Source organism: Ambystoma mexicanum, chromosome 1p, assembly GCF_040938575.1.
Source record: "Ambystoma mexicanum isolate Mex_15411 chromosome 1p, UKY_AmexF1_1, whole genome shotgun sequence".
In the NCBI taxonomy this organism is placed as follows: Eukaryota; Metazoa; Chordata; class Amphibia; order Caudata; family Ambystomatidae; genus Ambystoma; species Ambystoma mexicanum.
The window spans coordinates 597,019,446-597,039,598 of NC_090921.1; the positions used below are offsets into that span (position 1 = coordinate 597,019,446).

At 45.3% G+C, this 20,153-nt stretch overlaps 1 protein-coding gene across 2 annotated transcripts in view; it reads left to right on the forward strand.

Moving 5' to 3' along the window:
* The first annotated feature begins 8,007 nt into the window (after positions 1–8,007).
* The window catches only part of MLLT1 (MLLT1 super elongation complex subunit), an 870,086-nt gene continuing 857,940 nt past the window's right edge, over positions 8,008–20,153 (forward strand). For both annotated transcript variants that reach the window (XM_069649554.1, XM_069649553.1), the window contains exon 1: positions 8,008–8,289. In XM_069649554.1, the coding sequence (XP_069505655.1) occupies positions 8,278–8,289 (12 nt within the window). In that variant the 5' untranslated portion in view covers positions 8,008–8,277. The remainder of the gene's footprint in view (positions 8,290–20,153) is intronic.

Here is a 20,153-nt window from a genome sequence, read left to right on the forward strand (position 1 = left end):
TGAATTGAGCAGATAGACCGGATAGAACGGATGGAATAGATGGAGCGGATAGAGTGGATGGAACAGATGAAGTGAAATGAACGGATGGAGTAGATTAAATCGATGAAGTGAATGGAACGGATAGAATGGATGGAGTGGATGGAGTGGATGGAACAGATGGAATCGGGTGGAGTGGATGGAGCGGATAGAGTGGATGGCCGGATGGAGTGGATGGAATGGATAGAACTGATGGAATGGATAGAACTGATGGAGTGGATGGAACCGATGGAGCGGAAGGAACGGATGAGTGGATGGAACAGATGGAGTGGATGGAACTGATGGAGTGGATGAAACGGATGGAGTCTACGGAACAAATGGATGGGATGGTGCAGATAGATCGGATGGTGTGGATAGATCGCATGGCGTGGATAGATCGGATGGTGTGGATGGAACAGATGGAGTGGATAGAACCAATGAAGTAGATGGAATGGATAGAGTGGATGGTACAGATTGAACGAATGGAGTAGATGGAACACATGGAAAGGAAGAAACACATGGAAGGATGAAACGGATGGAGTGGATGGAACATATGGAGTGGATGGAAATAATGGAACGCATGGAGCAAATGGAACAGATAGAGTGGATGGAACGGATAGAGTGGACGAAACGGATGAGTGGACAGAACGGATGAGTGGACGGAACGGATAGAATGGATGGAGTGCATGGAACGGATGGAGTGGACGGAACGGATAGAATGGATCGTAAGGATGGAGTAGATAGAACCCATAGAACTGATGGAACGCACGCAAGGACGAAAATGGATGGGTGGATGGGACATATCGAGTGGATGGAACTAATAGAACGTTGGGAACAGATGGAATGGATTGAGTGGATGGAACAGAGAGAGTAGATGGAACAGATAGAGTGGATGAAACAGATAGAGTGTATGGAATAGATGGATTGGATGGTGAGGATGGAACGGATGAGAGGGATGGAACGGATGGTGAGGATGGAACAGATGGAATGGATAGAACGGATGGAGTGAATAGGACCGATGGAGTGGAAAGAACGAATGGAATGCATGGAGTCCATGAATGGATGGAATAGATGGAACGTATGGAACAGATGGAACAAACTGAATGGATGGAACGAATGTAGTGGATAGGACCGATGGAGTGGATGGAACCGATGGCACGCATGGAATCGATGAACGGATGGAATGGATGGAACGTATCAAACGCATGAAGCAGATGGAACAAACTGAATTGGTTGGAACAAACAGAGTGGATTGAACAGATAGAATAATTGGAGCGGATGGAGTGATAGAACAGATGAGTGAGATGGAACAGACAAAACGGATGGAACGGTTGTAATAGATAGAATGGATAAAATAGATGGAACGGATGGAGTGGATGGAACGGATCGAGTGGATGGAACAAATGCGTTGAACGGACGGATCGATGGAATGGATGGAGTGATGGAGTGGATAGAACCGATGGAGTTGATGGAGTAGATGGAGTTGACAAAACGGAAGAAGTGGATGGAAAGGATGAAATGGATGGAACTGACTGAGTGGAGGGAACTGACGGAGTGGATGGAACGGACGGAGCAGATGGATCGGACGGAGCAGATGGATCGGACGGAGCAGATGGATCGGACGGAGCGGATGGAACGGATGGGGTGATGGAACAGATGGGGTGATGGAACGGATGGGGTGATGGAACGGATGGGGTGATGGAATGGACGGTGTAATGGAACAGTTGGAACGGATGGAGTGATGGAACAGATGGAGTGATGGAACGGATGGAATGCATGAAACGGATGGAACGCATGAAACATATGGAACACATGGAACGGATGGAATGCATGGAACGGATGGAACACATGGAACTGATGGAACGCATGGAATCGATGAACGGATGGAATGGGTGGAACGTATCAAACGCATGAAGCAGATGGAAAAAACTGAATTGGGGGCACAAACCGAATGGATTGAACAGATAGAATAATTGGAGCGGATGGAGTGATAGAACAGATGAGTGAGATGGAATGGGAGAAATGGATGGAACGGATATAATAGATAGAATGGATAAAATAGATGGAACGGATGGAGTGGATAGAACGGACGGAGTGGATGGAACAAATGCGTTGATGGAACGGACGGATCGATGGAATGGATGGAGTGATGGAGTGGATAGAACTGATGGAGTTGATGGAGTTGACAAAATGGAAGAAGTGGATGGAAAGGTTGAAATGGATGGAACTGACTGAGTGGATGGAACTGACGGAGTGGATGGAACTGACGAGTACATGGATCGGACGGAGCGGATGGAATGGAACGAACGGAGCAGAGGAACGGATGGGGGGATGGAATGGATGGGGTGTTAGAACGGATGGGGTGATGGAATGGACGGTGTGATGGAACGGATGGAGTGATGGAATGGATGGAGTGATGGAACGGATTGAACGCATGAAACGGATGGAACGCATGGAACGTATGTAACGCGTGGAACGGATGGAATGCATGGAACAGACGGAATGGATGGACCAGACGGAATGGCCGGAGTAGATGGACCAGTTTGAGTGGATGGACCGGACCGAGTGGATGGAACTGATGGAACGGATGGATCAGATGAAACGGATGGAACAGATGAAAGGATGGAGTGGATAGAATGGATGGAGCAAAGGGAATGGATGGAACGGATAGAGTACATGGTACGGAAGGAGTACAAGGAACGGATGGAGTGCATGCAACGGACGGAGTGCATGTTATTGATTGTACGGTTGGCTCAGAGGCCACGTCTCCACACTTGCAGGCGCTTTACTGATAACCACCATATATATCACACTACTACGCTTACTGGCCCCAGAAGGCCCCAGAAGGCCTTGTGGACAATGCAGAGGGTTTTGAACTTAATCCTCGCAGCCACAGGGAGCCAGTGTAGAGATTTCAGTCCTGGAGAGATACGGTCCCTGGGCTTGAGGCCAAGGACAAGTCTCGCAGTCCTGTTCTGGATGAGTTGCAGAGGGCGGAGAGTAGAGGCAGGCAGATTAAGATAGAGGCTGTTACAGTAGTCCAGCTTCGAGAGAACCAGGGCTCTGGAGACCGTGAGCTTCTGGGGGAAGGAGAGGAAGGGAAGAATACCTCTGAGGAGGTGCAGCTGGTAGTGAGACTTCTTAGAGACGTCAGTTATATGAGGAGAGAAGGAGAGTGTGGAGTCGAAGATGACCCCGAGGTTTTTTGCCTTGCAAGTAGGAGCAGGAAGCGGGCCAAGAGAGGCTGGCCAGAGCGCTGCAGGGAAGGAGGAAGTGGGTGTGCCGATGAGTAGAATCTCAGTCTTACTGGCATTAAGGCAGAGGTCATTGGCGGCACACCAGTCCTGGATAGCAGACAGACAGTCGGAGATGAGGGAAGGAGAGGAGGAGGCCGAGGGTAGCCTGAAAATGAGCTGGGTATCATCCGCATAGCACTGAAAGTTGGGGCAGAGAGTGGCGATGCGGTGGGCAAGGAGTGCCAGATACTGGTTGAACAGCCAGGGAGAGAGATTAGATCCCTGGGGGACACCACAGGTAGAGAAGAAGATGTCAGAGAGGAAGAACCCCAGTTGGACCTGGGAGGGTCGGTTGGAAAGGAAAGAGGTCAGCCACGCCAGAACCTGACCAGTGATACCCAGGTTATCATGGAGACGGTTGAGCAGGATGGCATGGTTGACAGTGTCAAAGGCAGAAGAGAGATCGAGCAGAATGAGAACACACAGAGTGTTGGAGTCGAGGTTCGAGAGCAGGTCCTCATGGATGTTCAGGAGAGCAGTTTCCCTGCTTCTGGCAGCTCTGAGGCCAGATTGATGGTCATGAAGACTACCAACAGATTCAGCATGGAGGTTGAGCTGGGAGATGGCCTGTTTCTCCAGGAGCTTGCCCAGGAAGGGGGTGATGGAGATTGGGCGATAGTTAGCTGGGCAGGCGGGGTCGGAAGAGGGTTTCTTAAGAAGAGGATGCACAAGGGAGTGCTTAAGGGGGGATGGGAAGACTCCAGAGGCGAAGGGGTGGTTGCAAAAGTCAGCCAGGGCAGGAGCCAGGGAGTCGATGTGGTCCTTGATAGTTTTGGAGGAGCAGGGGTAAACCTGTTTAGACGAGACTTTCATAGATCGGACTTGTCTGGAAACCTCGTCAGCAGAAAAAAGGGGAAAGGCAGAGAAGGAGGGAGGAGGGGTGGCTGCAGAAGGGCCAGAGGGAGAGCCAGGAAGAGATGGAGGGAGGTGATAGGAGGAGAGTGTGGACAGGATGTCCTGAGTTTTAGAGACGAAGTGAGAGGCCAGTGCAGTGCAGAGGGCCTGGGAGGGGACAGGAGAGGTAGAGACTGCAAACTGGTTTATCTACATCCAGCGATCTATATATTATATCAGATTCCTTCCAAACAACATGCAAGGAAGACACACACACAAACCTGCTTTATCACTGAATATAATCAGCTTATTCTGGTTGTTATTTTTACCTGCAGGGGCAAATTGACAAATGCACTACTGAAGATAAATGGACCTCCCCTGTACTTTATACTTTATAGGTATATGAATAAATTCACAGGTGAAAGATGACACTAAACTATTTGTTTTTATATATTGTCATTATATTATATACAAATACAATTCACAATTATTAGTTCTTACCATAAATACATTGCTGGTAATGACAGTGGGAGTCAGTGGGCTTCCACTAGCTGTCTCTGCCCTAGCTATTTTAACACAATATAGGCAGTATTTGGGGACTGAGACCCAGGAATAAATTAATGTAAATTAATAACTACTGTCCATAAATACATTGCATCATCATCTGGAAAACAAAAGAAAGAGAATACAGAACAAGCAAGCCTTTTAAAACATGAGGTAATTCTCCCACATTCCGAACATGACGAAGTAAAAATGCAGGGGATTTCCTATCCTGTCTACACTGTATTATAATTCAGTCATCCATGCGACCATACACAGTGACCTCACTTATGCTTATCTCCTTACCAAAAGTGTTTCTTTGAAGTTCCCCCACATGACCTTGTTTCACTCGCCTCGCAAAGACAGGCCTAGTCAGCACGAACTGCTCCTGTAATCTTGTGTGTCTGGGAAGTACGGCGAGAAACTCTCAAGCCAGCACTCTGTGACACCCTGAACTTCTGTCTTCACAGCCCAGTCAGCACAAACTAATCTCTCTCTCTACGTTTTGCCATTAACAGAACTCGGAACCTTCCTACTTTGTCTATGTGGTATGTCTGCAGACACTTTCCTCCAATCAGGTTAAAAGCATGTTTTCAAAATCACCCTTCACTTTTATACAATGGGATCCTTGCTCACAGAGCAACTGTTTCAATTTTATTTCCTGCCGCGCATACTTTCTGCTTTATGCAACCCAACACAGAAAGAGAAAAAAAATGCCAGTGTACATTTAAAAACGAATTATAGCAGTGCGACCAAAATATGTATTTTCACCTCATTTTGCACATGAGACTACATTATAATGTTAGGGAGTTAGAATTAGTGTTTAGTAAATGTTAATTAAGTTAGTCAGTTATATGATTAATGTAATCTCATATATAAGGCATCACAGAAAAATTGGTGCACTTTATTCTCTGCAGTTTTATTGGGCTTTTGCTGTGTTATGAATTCTGTACCTTGCATGCCACCAGCAACATATTCACGTTATACTGGCAAAACAAAAAAAATATATGTGTGTGCCATATTACTGCTGGCAACAACAAAAATGCCATCACATTTAGTAAAGCGCTATATATTCTTATAAAGCGCTATACAAATTATTACAGGACCGTCCGCCTTAAAGGGTGACACGAGCCCAGTGAAGAAGCTAGGAGCATTGCATCGACAAGCAGCAACCAGCATCCGCCTTAAAGGACATTTTCAAACCAGTCGAGCCCCTTGAGCTGCAATCGACTGCACCGCTGACTGTTGTCATTTTGCAGTCGCTAACGTTGTTTGAGACGCCTCGACCAGTGCTTCAGACCCACCAACCAGCACTGAGGCGATTCCTGACCCTGACCCACCCTGTAGGCCAGCCTGCAGTCGTCCCTCAAGCCTCGCTCGCCGAACAGCCTGCCGCATGATACCTGGAGCTGTCTCCCATCTTGAACTCAGTTGCAGGAGCTGCAAAGTGGCCTGAAACCGACTCGACCCTGTCAAGCACTCAAAACTTCTACAAGCACAAGGTACATTGTGCTTCTGTCCCCCTGGTCCATCTTCGAAGGCCCTTAGTGACATTGTATGACCCATTGCTCCCTTCGTGTTCAAACCAAGTATCCTTGAACTATTGTGATTAATTACTTTACCGGCTACCATCCTATCAGTATCCAGAGTGCATACCTTTTCCTTCTTTGGAACTGTCTATCCTCTACATTCCTTTGCAGGGTGGGTTGTATTTTGTAGTGCATACATGCCAACATTCTGACCTACCTCAGAGGGAGATTTCACCTAAAAATTGGGAGACAAAACTGTTGCCATAGGATTGCATTGGGCAAAGATTTATTTTAGGTGGGAGAACGCATACATACCAACATTCTGAGGCACCAGGGAGGGAGATTTCACGAGAATTCAGGAGAAATTAATTTCCCTATAGGAATGCATTTGGGATAGAATTATTTTAGGCGGGAGAATGTGAAAAATAGCAATATTTCGTAATATTTTTCATTTCGGAATAGGGAGTCTCCAGCCTAAATCGGGAGGGTTGGCAAGTCTGAGAATGTGAAAAATAGCTGACATGCCAACATTTCAGCACACCTGGGAGGGAGATTTGGTCAGAAATGCTCCCATAGGAATGCATTGGGGCTAGAATTATTTCAGGTATGAGAAGTGAAAAATAGCATTATTTTTCAGTGAGAAAATGTATATTTTGCTGTGCTGCAACTAACAAAGGATCCACGACCTTGCAGAGAAACGCCTGCCGTTCTGCCACGTTACCAAAATTGGACAAGGAGGTTTATAATTTGCTTGCGTTTCCAATCTGTTAGGAGCCCCTCTGGTGTACTAGAGGTGTCTCTGGTGTACTAGAGGTGTGGGGATGAATGATGGTTTAGAAACTGATATTCATCCCTGGACCACTGGTGGTCTGGGAGTTGATTCATCACAAGGACCATCAAATGTGTTTGGGACTGAACTACCCCCCCCCCCCAAAGACATTTTGAGAAATACAGTTTAGTTGTTTCTTTGTTTATTAATTTGATTAATTTGTAAGGCACACCGAAACGGAGGTAACTGGGCACAAAGAATACAAGAATACTTTAAGCTAAGTTACACAATTGTGATTGATTGTTCATGGTTTTTACAGTTACTTAAAAGTAAGAGAAGCATAATAACAGAACTCCCGATCTTGTAGTACAATTAACCCTATGTACACCAATTGAGTATTTCGGAACAGCTCCCTTGACTAGAATATATGTTTAATTGTTCAATCCAAGATGGCTGCCGTATTCCGACATGATCCAATAGGCTGCAGCTAAAGATCGTGCCCCACAAATAGTAAACAGACAAGAGGCGAACGTTCCATTGAAGCCTAAACAACGTCTGTCGCATGTAAGAGGAGCCAAGATCTTACGATGAAAAGATTTCCTAGAATTCCGTTTAAGAAAACATGGCCTCGGAAAGGAACCAAGGCATGACTGTTAGTAAAACAAGCTAAGTATTTCATAATATACACTGGGAATAACGTAGTAGATCAAATAGCCTTAATTTAACAGATAATTAACAGCCTGTTTTTTAATTTAAAAAAAGTCTATGAATGAACTACAATTGTTTTAAAATAATCATTACACTTAATATAATAAATGTTAATACTTCGGTTAATACGAACTCTATAAAGCCAGTAAGGCAGTTCATGGCACGTCCTGCACTCTGCCTGCGTACACTCCAGTAGGACCTTTTCTAGCATTCTCTCATGCTAAGCGCTCAGGTGTTGTGTCCTACGTTTATGTCTGCGGTCCTGAGGCTAATCTTGTGAGAAGGAAGTACCTCCCTGTGCAGTCTGTGATAGGTCTGATTTGAGCCCGGGTCCTTGGCTCCATAGCAGCGGATTGGCCGCGCGCTGGCTGTGGTGGCTGCGTGCTGGGGGTGGGAGCAGAGGCCTAGATTGGGGCAAGAGCCTGGCTTGATTTGTTTTGTCTACCGTTATCGCTCGGACCCCGACGGGCATTGCGTGGCCGACCGACGTGCCCGTTTGGGCAAAGGATGCTGCAACCGGCGCAGCGCTGAAGGGAGCCCGGGGGAGCGGAGCTGAGCAGCCCTGGGAGGAGGAGGGGCTCCAGCAATGGACAATCAGGTGAGGGCTGGAATGGGATGGCATTTGAGGGTGGACTGTAGGCAGGAGTTGAGTGAAGCCTAGAGCGATGGGGCAGTTTTAGGCAAGTTAGTGAATTGTTAAAGAGAAGCTACAGTTATGCACAGCAGGCAGTTTAGATGGCAGATGCAAGACTGGGGGTAGGTGTGTGCTCCCAGGTAAGTATGTGCAGAGGGCGAGTCGTAACAGCGAGTAATGGGGAGGATGAACATTCCGGTGGATTGGAGCAACCATTGATGGTGTCCGAGAGTAAACTTGCAGACAGAGGTTCCAAAAGTCTATGCAGGTGTTACTACTTCAGCAGTATTTCTGTTGCCAACCAAAGACAAGCAGTCTTGTGTGTGTTGTAGGTGGCAAAGCCTCAAATCATATACAATTAGGAATGCTGGGCGGGCGTTAATAGCTGCAGATGTTCACAGGATAGGCAGCCAGCAGCAAACTCCATGCCCACTGAAAAGCTATTAAGCTCCCCTTGTCAGCCAGGTAATAATGTAGTTGAAACTGAAGTAAAAAGGCATCCAGGTGATAACACCGTTGGATACTGCAAGACCTGGCGGAGGTGATGGCCTGAGGGTGCCAGCTAAGGCAGCATGTCATATGTATGCTGTAAAGTGCACATTTAATGTACTGAATTAAATAAGAATTTTGCTTTGTTGTAAGACTGGAGGCTGGTTTCACCTATCCCTGGTGGTGATGTGTATAACGGGGACTCTGGTGTGCTGCTCGCTCTGTGTAAGGGTTGGTTGTGTTTTTTCAGCTCTCAGGAATTGCATAAGAATAGTTATGTTCCACAGCTTACGTTATGAGCAACGGAGGGGTCACCAACCATGATGATAGATTACTTTTGTAATGTGGTCTTGTATATTTTGACTTGCAATTTTGGTGATGTATTGGCACTACTTATATATAGCTTGCTCTAATTATGGAGAAACCAGTATATTTGTGGCAGGTGTTCTGGAAAATCAGTTGTGCACTTGGAAATGTGAATATTGGCTTGTGTCACATCTGGGCAGAAATGTGCATATTGGCCATTTGTGTTGGTCAGCCATCTGTCACATCCAGGTGAACTGTGTTAGTTAGCCATTTGTCATCTCTGGGCAAACTGTTGCTTAGCCATCACTCGGGGTGAACTAATACTCAACCCATCGCATACACCTCTCACATACTGCACTAAATACAACCAGAACACCTAAGTGCAGCAAACTGCACATATTTCATAACACTGTAACAAGACATAGCACACATAACCTGGCACCACATGAAGGCTGCCTCTGAATCTCGCACCAGCCTCAGTGAACGGTCCATCCGAATTGAAGCTGGTGAACAGCACATCACAGCTTTGTTCTTTTCCGCTACCCCCTCTAACTGTACCCTATCCTCTCCTTATTTTTTCACAGAACCGTAAGAGCGCTGAGAGACCACCCAAGTGGCACCTTTGCGCGGTATAAAAACCTTTAACATTAACTCTGCAATCTAGCTATGAGGAATTCTGTTTGCAACTGGGCTAACGAGTGGGGCATTTCAGCTGTGCAACATAGGATACAAGGCAGGGGTCTGCAACCTTTGGCTTGTCAGATGTTTTGAACTACAAATTCATTCAGCACCAGCTAGCATAGTTCATGGTGAGGACTCATGGCAGCTGTAGTCCAAAGAATTTGGTATGTTGCTCACCGCTGGTATAAGGGATTGGTGGTTGGAACCTGGGAAGCGCAATGTGGGTGACATCCACCTATTGTGGAACGGGTAGGATGTCACATCTGGACCAAGACAAAAGGTGTGATGTATGCATTAGTTATGGAATGGGATCTGTTGAAAGTGTTTTAGACTTGTGCTTTTTGGCATTTGTATTTTTGTTTTTATTGATTTTGTCTTTAGGCAAGTGTTTCAAGTAGATATACTGTGCAAAAGGAAGAGATGTGTATAGTATGCATGGGTTAAGGAATTGGTCACATTGAGGGTTTTAGTCGGGCTTTATGGTATGGGCAGTATTGTTTTTATTTTTTTTTCTCTTTAGCTGATCTAGTGTTTCAAGAAGAAATGCTGTACAAAAGTAAGAGGTTTTGGAGAAACTTGCGCTATACAATAGTAAAGTTATGGAACATATGTGAGATATGATCTTGGGGACAAGTAAGACGTTTACATGAATTGAGTAATGTCACTGACATGCAGACCTCCCTAAGGAGATGGGACATTTTTTATTTTTTTTTTGTTTTAGAGGTAAAGCCAAGGAAAGTGGCTAGAGATAAATGCTTCCAGCTTTCGGCTGTTGGTTAGGTAGGTGTCGGCCCTGGGAAGTGGAAGTATCCATTGTGTGAGGACTACAAAGTAAAGGAAGCAGAGAGTGTAGTCTTTAGGGGAGGGGGAAGGCTTTAGGCATGAAGGTGGGCATGCAGGCATACCCTGGGAGTGGTGGTTGTCCGAAGTGAATATTAAGCAAAGACCAATTGCCATTGGGGGTACTCGCAGGGTTTGGTATTAAGATTGGATGAGCAGGAGCTAAAACCAGCTCCTGGCTATCTGGTATCACCCTGTAGGCAGGAGCTACATTAACTTTTTTCCCATTCTGTATGATGAATTACTAGAAGTGTTCTAACTCTTTATTAGCATACTCAAAGTTAATGTCACTGACACATGTTTGTAAGGCAAAAGAAGCAAAAAGTAGCTCTTGGTTTCAAGCTAACCAGGTTCTCCTATGCTAGAAGCGGAAGCTAAATGACTCCCAGCAATTTCGAACCATGTACTCGGCAGGGACGTGGAGTCCAAATATCGGCTTCCTTCTAGGAGCTGGACTTCATGCACAGCACACACCATATGCATGCACACCACAAGAGATTCTCCTTGGTAGAACAGGAATGAGACGGTTTGTAGATACCCATGTGCTGTGAACATTCTTACATGGGGTGTCCAGGGAGCTCTGCATGTGTGTGTGGAAGTAGTCCAGTTTTTCGCCAAGAAGGCTGTTCTTTGTGAAGAGCTTGGACTAACTGTGGCAGGGCAATGCTAAGTAACGAAGGGCGATTAGGTGAAGTGGGTGGCGTGTTCTATATACAGTGGGGGGGGGGGGCTGCCTGGCTCACGCCAAAGAGAATTCAGCAAGGTGGGGGCTAGGAGCAGAAGATCTTTCATTAGAAAGAATAGGAAGTTATCAAGGGGGAGGTAAAGGACTACGTTTCGGGAACATCACGCCAGTACGTTATGCGTGCGCAAAAGGGGGAGACGGAGCAACATATTCATAATGTAGCAATTTGTATTTTTTCAGCTCTAGGGTAGGGCTACATTTTCCAGAGTTCTATTGTAGGAGCAGATCATGGCAGATTCGATTTCCCTAGTGTGGTCACATTACTTATGCTTCTGAGGTTTTATACTGGTGGTAGTAAATATAAAAGAGGAATCGCATTCAAGCCACCCTCGGGGGAATGTGTTTCAAACATTGTTTATTCAGGCTCGGCAACACGATAGATAAAATATGCATTTGGCTAATGCGGGATTCAAGTATTCAGGCAATTGTGTCTTTAGGCACTTAGCGAAAGGAGCAGAGAGGTACGTGCGGAAGCAGTGGGGTTGGAGTCAGCCCCTTTTATAGAAGGGGGCGGGTATTCAAACAATAGACGGGCACTTAATTCTACTGTAGATCTGGGTTTTGAAATTCAAGCAATAGGTGGCAGATGTGCTTTTTCAAAGTCTTCCGAATTTAAACGATGGGTTAAGGCGCTTGCGCGTGCTTAGACAAAAGAAGGTCTTAGTGGTTCGGTGTTCATTTGTGAGAGGTAGATCGGCCACACATGCAAAGGGGATCCGTATTGGGCGAACCCCCTTACGGAGAGGGACTGAACACAATATTGGCGAACGTATTTATACAAAGGGACACACGGGACCGGTATTAAATAGTCGAAGCCAGAGCCATTAAACTAATAGGCACGTATTGGAACAATGGGGGGAGAAGGCATTTAGGCACTGATATTTGAACAGTATAGAGCAGATGCACTGAAACACGGGGGATGGTGTTGGAGCAAGAGATGGCGAAGAAATGTCAACATGAGAACAAGTAGTTAATTACTAGATGGGGTCATTCTGCCTGGGGAATGTGCACACACAATAGCAGGTGGAGGACTTGGTACACACGAACGGGGTTTCGAACAATGGAGAGTGCAGACATGTATGGAATGACATTACTAGGGGGAGAGGGTGTTTAGTACCTGCCTATTTTGGTTCCGCGACAGCTGTACCGCAAAATGTAGCTAGTGGTAATTTATACGGAATACATTTTTTAAAATTATAATTGTTTCGGCTGTTTTGCAATTCTTACGTAAATGCTGCGCTGCCATATGCGAAATAAAGGTTCGGCCTGGAACACAAATCGTTTTGCAGAACATACTTTGGTTTGTGTGCCTGTATGCTTTTCTGCTTAATTCATCTAGGTTTGTCTGTGGAACGTATATTCATTCACTGTTATGTATCATTTTAATAACTTCACTAAATGGTACCACACAAACGTTCATGTTCATAAAACTATCAAGGAAGCGGAATGTGCTTTCATCCTTTATATGATTAATGAAGGCAAGATGCTTACACTCGGGGGAGCCGCGATTATATTTTCACGCGAGGGAGGTGAGTTTTCCACGTTTGCGTGGTGTCTTGGCCCAGAGATTACGAAAACCTAGTGGCTCGCTAGGTACTGCATCGGGTTATATAGTGTGCGTTGGCGGCTTGCACCTAGGTGTGCCATCTGCTCGCAGAAGCATTTCAGGTCATGTTTGCATGCGTTTGTGGAGTGGTATACATGCATACATTCAGGTGTTTTGGTAGGCTCGTTTTTACTGCACAGATGGAGTGACGGGAATTGGCCGTGCACAGTTGGGTGTCATCACACGGATTTCTCAAAACGGCATATGAAGGACTTGCAACGTGTAGTGTTATTGTTCCCATCATTTGTTTATGGGAGTTTTACCGTGCGACGCTGACCTCTTGGAGGTGGGTGTAGTAGGTGAACGATTTTCTGAAGAAAAAATCCCTGGCACTATTCATCAAATGGACAGGAACCTATTTTTACGTTTTAGAGTGAAGGTGGTGTAGATATTTGCAAGTACAGTAAGGCTTTGTTACCATTTCGGAGAATGAAAACCACAGATCTACTCACTGCATCATAGCTGGGGTTTTCCTTACTGTTATCACTTACACTGTGTTTAAAAGAAAGTTGCAGCAACTACTTATTCATTTTTTTAATTTTTTATATACTCCTCAACTAATGATGTGGAAATTACCCAGATGTTAACCTTCTGTTGTCTGAAGATGCTCCTCTGTCGTAATTCACCTAAGTTCAGAATGTTGCAATTTGAAATTTGGCATCCATTGGAACAAATTTATTTCTGCTGCAATTTGGACAGGAACGGTATAATTGGCAGTCTCCTCTCCGTGGCGTACGCTGCCTCATTGTCCCGCTGTCCCCTCTTCTGCACGTTGTCTCTCTCCATTTGTTTTGTTGCCACCCCCCACTCTTTACTCCCCTTCACCTCTGGTCTGCTGGTTGTATTTATCCCTGGGTTGGGGTCCGGTGTTCCCTCCTGCCCTTTTCCCTTTTTCGCCTGTTGCCTCTTTCCGCTTGTCTTGCCACCCCCCACCCCTTTGCTCCCCTTCACCTCTCTCACTGTTTCTGCTGGTGCCTATTAACTGGACTTGGGTCCTGTGCTCCCTTCACCTCTAGACTGGCCTTTCTCCTGTCCTGCGCCCTCTTTAGCTCAACTTGTCCTTTCTGTGGCGATCGCCGTTTCTCCTGCGTCCACTTTTCTCGTTAACATTTTCTTTCTTTAACCTCCTTTTCGTGCTTCTCTCCTTATCTGCCCTTAGTGTTGACTCTGTTCAGTTGTCGCCTGCAACCTCTTAGCCGCACTGCTCCTACCCTTCAGTTCTGCCTTTTTGCTGTTCTTTCACTCTCAATCCTTTCTCCGTGCAGCCTGAGCTGCTTCTTGCTATTACCCTACACTCGCCCCCCCCCTCCTATCCTCAGCTCTCCCTTTACCTTGTTGGGTTCTTCCTACCTCGCCCCTTTTTTTCTTCATCAGCCATTTTGGCCTGTTCTGCTTCTCCTACCTGCACCCTGGAATCCTTGCTCTGTTAACTTACATGCAACCGCTGATTCACTTGCAAACATTTCAATGTTTTGCTTCGATAATCCGCAACCATTGGTGGACTTTGAAAACTTGTGATGTCTTACTGCCTGCATGCCTGATGTAGCCCCTCATTTTATGAGGCAAGGCTTTTCCAGTCTGTAGTGTTTTACCTGTCTCATAATTGCATGTCTGGTCTCCCTGTAAGAGGATTCAATTCAGCACTACAGCCAAGTCAACGCCTAGTCTAGAATACTGAATGAAAACCCTTATTGATATATCTTTATGTCCAGTTCATGCGTTCTGGATGACTACCCCTATATAACACCCCTCTCTTGGAATCCTCCTGACCCCACTGAGCCAAGAAGTAGTTCTGTTTTGCAAGTTAAAAGGTTTATTTGATAATTTAAACAATAGATATAGATATCAGACTTTATGATAAATTAATAATTGAATATCACACTTAATCTGGTATGATAAAGATTAACAACGGAGAATCTGGCACTAGCACACTTCTTGATAATCACTAAGGAGTTGACATGAAATGGATAAGATAGCAACAATGCTTTTATGGTTTCCAATGGATGCAATGTGGAATGAAATGCAGTACAGAAAATAACTTGATAGGATTTCAGCAAAACAATCACTTTCTTGTACAATTCACCACCCCCCTTTTATGCAATGCAAGGAAATGGAAGGAAGCACACAGTTCTCTGAAATGCAATTCAAATGTAATTCAGTTCACCCCAGCAACTTAGACTACAGAAGTTGAAAACACAGGCCCAAATGCTTTTAAATGTGCTGGAAATGAAGAAAAAATATGCTAAAATGCTTTTAATTCCCTCTAGAGGTTCAGGGTGAGTGGTATCTAGTTAATATTAGTCCAGGCTCACACTAGCAATGATGCAGGGATGGTTTTTATGAGGCAAACGAATTTCTTTCAGAGGAAAGCAAAAGCAGCTATCTTTTTGCAAGTGGAGAAATTTGCAAATCGCGGTAAAATTCGCGAATGCGTCTGGCGCGATTACAGAGGAATTACAAGGACTATCACTATCGTTTTGGGGTCCTAGGAAAGCCTAGGATCTCAGCTTCCAGATGAAAGTTACTGCAAGTCTCTAGCACAAACGGTCACGGAGATATGAGCGATTAAATAAAGGTTGTTTTTCAGATTTGAAATTTTAAAGTTCAAAAAGACAAGTGCAGCTTGCAACTAGAAAATGACAAGTGACAGCTTTACAAATGACAGGTGACAGTTAGGAGACAGTTCTACTTAGATTAAACTAGATTGAATTATATGATTTTAACTAGGAGATTGGTTCTGCACAGTTTTCTAGGTACTCGCACTATATTCTTGAGTGAAATGGGCCTCGCCATGGATCTGGTCAGGTTTTAGACGGGACTCTGGTCTCTGCACTTCACAGTGATCTGGGTCTGCTCTCTCTCTGGATTCTGAAGATTGGCCTGGGTCTCTAGTTCTGGATAGATTGAAGTCTCTAGGTTGGCTCTCTGAAGGTTGATGGAGGTAAAGTATGGATTTTCCCGGCAGAGCTTCCAGCTGCAAATGGATTTGAAGGTCCCTATCTGTCCTGTCTCTCTACTTTTATGTGTTTAGAATGTGGGTGTGTTCTTGCATCACTAGACCCTACCTCTCCCTCAGCTTCTAATTGGTCAAACTTCCATTTCTCATTTGATTGGGGAAGGAAGTGTGTGTCAGAGTGCTGTCATTTTATGGCTTGCAGAGAGGACACTCCCCAGTCAAATTGCACACATTCTATATTTGATAACAAAAGACATATTTGCACAGGTAAACATTGGTTTAAAATTACATGCACACATCACATATCACAGGAGGTATCTCCTGTTCAAACTCTGCTCTTCCTGGGAGCTTGCATTCAGAAATGGCAATATTTTGCACTTTTTAACTGGTTTGCAATTCCGGACATTACCCCAAATTTACACACATGTGCGCAAGGAGTATGGACATTAATTGATGAAGTGTCAGATTTTTCACATGCACACATTTTGAGTAATATCCTCTTTTCCGCTAAAACCCCCCTGAACATGCCACCGGTTCTAAAAACCTCTTAAAATGTGGGCAGAAAAATCACAAGAATTATGGTATCATTTATAAAATTTTCACATGTCCGTACTATGAGTTATTCATCTTTTTCTAAAACCATATTCTGGCTATAGAGGTGTGTCTTTTCAGGTCACATGGTACAGAAACCAGTCTTTCCAGTTTCTGCCAAGCTCAGAGACCCTGCCACTCCCAGCTTCTGCCAAGAGGAAGCTCCATTTACGACTCCCGCCAATAAAACATTTGCCTGAGTCAGGACAGGGCTTTGTTCAATTTCCTGCAGAGCCCAGGTAATTCAATCAGGGAAGTGTCATATCCCTTTTGGTGTGAGCAGCAAAAGGGCAGCTAGGCCTGGGAACACAGCTGTGACTCAAGTTTCACTCCTGATGGGGGTAGTTGCCAGGCAGAATTCAGTTCCTTAAGCCAGGTTTCAGATAAAATGTCACTTTTTGTTTCCCAGTTTAAGTCAAGACAATTTTTTTACATATGCAGCTAGAATGCTGATTCTAAGTTTAAAACTATGACATTTAAACAATTTCAACCTATGTGACACTCAGAAGTAGGTCACTCAGTCAATTTAAACACTTAGATTTATTAGTGTCTTTCAGTCCACATTTACTTAAACTGCTGAAATCCACAGCGCAGCCAGTCTTGTTATAAACCTTCAAGTCACTTCAGAATATAACTTTACATTGTATCCACCTCTCAGTAAGTCTTTCTTTGGCCTGTTTTGGGTTCATTTATTCAGTTTTCTACAAAAAGAGTAAAATCTGGTGGTTTTAAAACGCCGGCTTTTGGATAGTGGTGAGTACTGGTACTGCACCCCTTTTTGGGATTTAAGAAAATGAATTCTCCACAGTTATGGGTTTGCTTTTGGCAATCAGCATTGCCATTCCCAATGGTTTCAGACTACTGTGTGGGTAGTCCAATGGTGGTTTTAGGCAGTGTCCTTCTGTGCCCATAACATCGGCAAAAATGAGTGGCAGCCTATTCTTCATGCATTTCCCTGTGCATTTTCTGGGAAGCTCTGGCCATCATGATGTTTTCCATGTCAGTACTGCACAGTTTTGAGGTAGGGCTCGGATGCATGGGTAAATACATCCCACAAGCCCCCCTCTTGCGATGGCCATTCGGTTTCACTGATGGGACTCGCAAGACCTGGGATGTTTCTTCATCTTCTTCCAATAGATGGCACAGTTCAGCATCTTTTCTCCATCCCGTCGGATCGATCGGTTCTCCTCGCCGGTCCTGATGGGAATATTGGGCGGTACCCCGGGCCCCCTTGCGTCATCCTCCCAGTCTCCGGATCATCCTCCTTGGCCCGTCTCCAGGTTTTCTTTCTCCTAGGACGACAAAGGAAGAGCGGCAATACCTATTCATAGACGTTTTTCCACCACTGTTGAGATAGTGGGGCAGCATATGCATTTCATCATAACAAAACATTACATTCTTATTTTGGAAAAAAAAAACAGTATAACTAAGAGACAGTTTCATGCAAATCACAATATTTTAGAGACTAGATGTGGTATGTTTTATGGTTGGAACTGAATTAGTCTGAGACAGTGCCCGCTAGGATTCCAGAGGATTCCTCCAGTTGTTGCAGAGTGTGCCTGGGATGGCAACATTTCAACTGGTTTATGTGGACCCACTTGTCTTCCCCCGCTGCCAAAGGACCTTTGGGGATGTGGATTTTGTAGGCCACAGGAGAGATCTTGTCGATGATCTCAAAGGGTCCCTTCCATGTAGGCAAATATTTGCGCTGCTTGGCCTGGTTCCTTTGGAAGTTGTATAGATAGACCCGGTCTCCCACCTGATATTCCTTCCTGGAAGTTTTCAGGTCATAATGGGTCTTCATGCTATCAGCTGATCTTTCTAGATTCCGCTGAGCATAAGCAAAAGCATGTTGGAGGTGTTTCCTTAAATTCTCTACATACTCATGAGTAGTGGAGGCATTTATTAGTGTCTGCTCTTGGGTCCTGTAGAGCAAATGCTGCGGAAGCACCATCTTGCGCCCAGTCATTAACTCAAATGGTGACATTTTGGTTGCAGATGAAGGGGTAGATCTGATGGCCATTAGGACCAGAGGTAATCGGATATCCCAACTTGGCCCAGAATCTGCCACAAACTTTTTTAAGATGCTCACAATGGTTCGGTTATATCTCTCTACTGCCCCAGAAGAAGCTGGTCTATAAGCAATATGCAGCTTTCTCTTGACCCCCAGTATCTCCCACATCTTTGTCATTACTTCACTGGTGAAGTGGCTACCCCTGTCTGACTCAATCCTTTGAGGTAGACCAAACCGGGAAAAGATGTGGTTAATCATCAAGGCAGCTGCAGTTTCTGCCTTGCAATTTGGGGCTGGGAGACATTCCACCCACTTGGTAAACAAGCATGTCACAGTCAACATGTACTTATTCCCCCTAGCCGAGCGAATCACAGGGCCTACAAAGTCTATTTGTAAATCTGACCATGGCAGTGTCATCCCCCTCTTTTGGAGAGGCGCGCGGTGCGTGAGGGATGATGGCTGAAATTGTGCACACACAAGACACCCCTTCAAGTATTGGTCGAGGTCCTGCCCCATGTGTGGCCAGTATGCAACCTCTCTTAAGATTTCCAATGTTGTGTGAAACCCCCTATGACCGGCAGTGGCCGCATCATGGGCGTGACTTAACATCAGGCTTCGGAATGAGGTAGGAACCACCCACTGATCGTGGCCAGCTTTGGATTTCCTTACCAACAAACCGTCTTGAATCCGGAACATTTTTGGACATTTCATCAACACTCTTAGGTCCTCTTTCCCAATGTAATCGGTATCCGTCAGGGGAAAGTTCTCAGGGTCCTCAAGGTGCTGGTAAAATTTACCAATAATTGGATCCCCCTTCTGAGCGGTAATCAAATCAGCATCAGGGGTCTCCTTACTCCATTGTGCAATTGAAAGGTCGTTGTGAGCATTTGTCTGGGACCTAGTGATAGCAGTGACCTGGATTTCCCCCAACAGGGACTCAATCTCAATTAGATCCCCTTGGATGGCCCCGGTTTTGGCCAGCTGATCAGCTAAGTCATTTCCAGTTTTGTCTGGTCCCTCTACTTTGGAATGACCCTTGATCTTTTTCCAATAGATGGTCATCTCATTCGAGGTGACCAGATCATCAATGTTTTGGATCAACTTCCCATGTTTCAAGGGTTTGTTGTTAGCACATAACATGCCTCTGGTTTTCCAATTAACCAGGTGCTCCACGAACCCGTTCCGTACATAATCTGAATCTGTGATTATGACCAGTTCGTGGAGTTGATGCTGGACAGCAGTGAGGATGGCCTGATGCACAGCCATCAATTCTGCCACCTGACTACTTCGGGGACCAATTTTGTATCCAGCGGAGGGTTCTGGGAACTCATTCACCCATGCATTCCCTACGCCGGCCACCAGTTCTTTCTCCCCGTTGTTGTCAACATGGTAAGAGCATCCATCCACATAGACAGTGGGCATTCCCTCACACTTGTCCTCTTCAAAGACTTTGTGTGGGGAATTAAGGTATGCCTCCGTGTTGTCCTTTATTTTTAGACTCTCGTCCTCGAGACAGTTTTCTCTGGCACAATCATGCAAGTCAGCCAGACCTTGCGCGAGGTGACTCTTCTTGTTTTGGCCATATCTGACCTCCACAGGA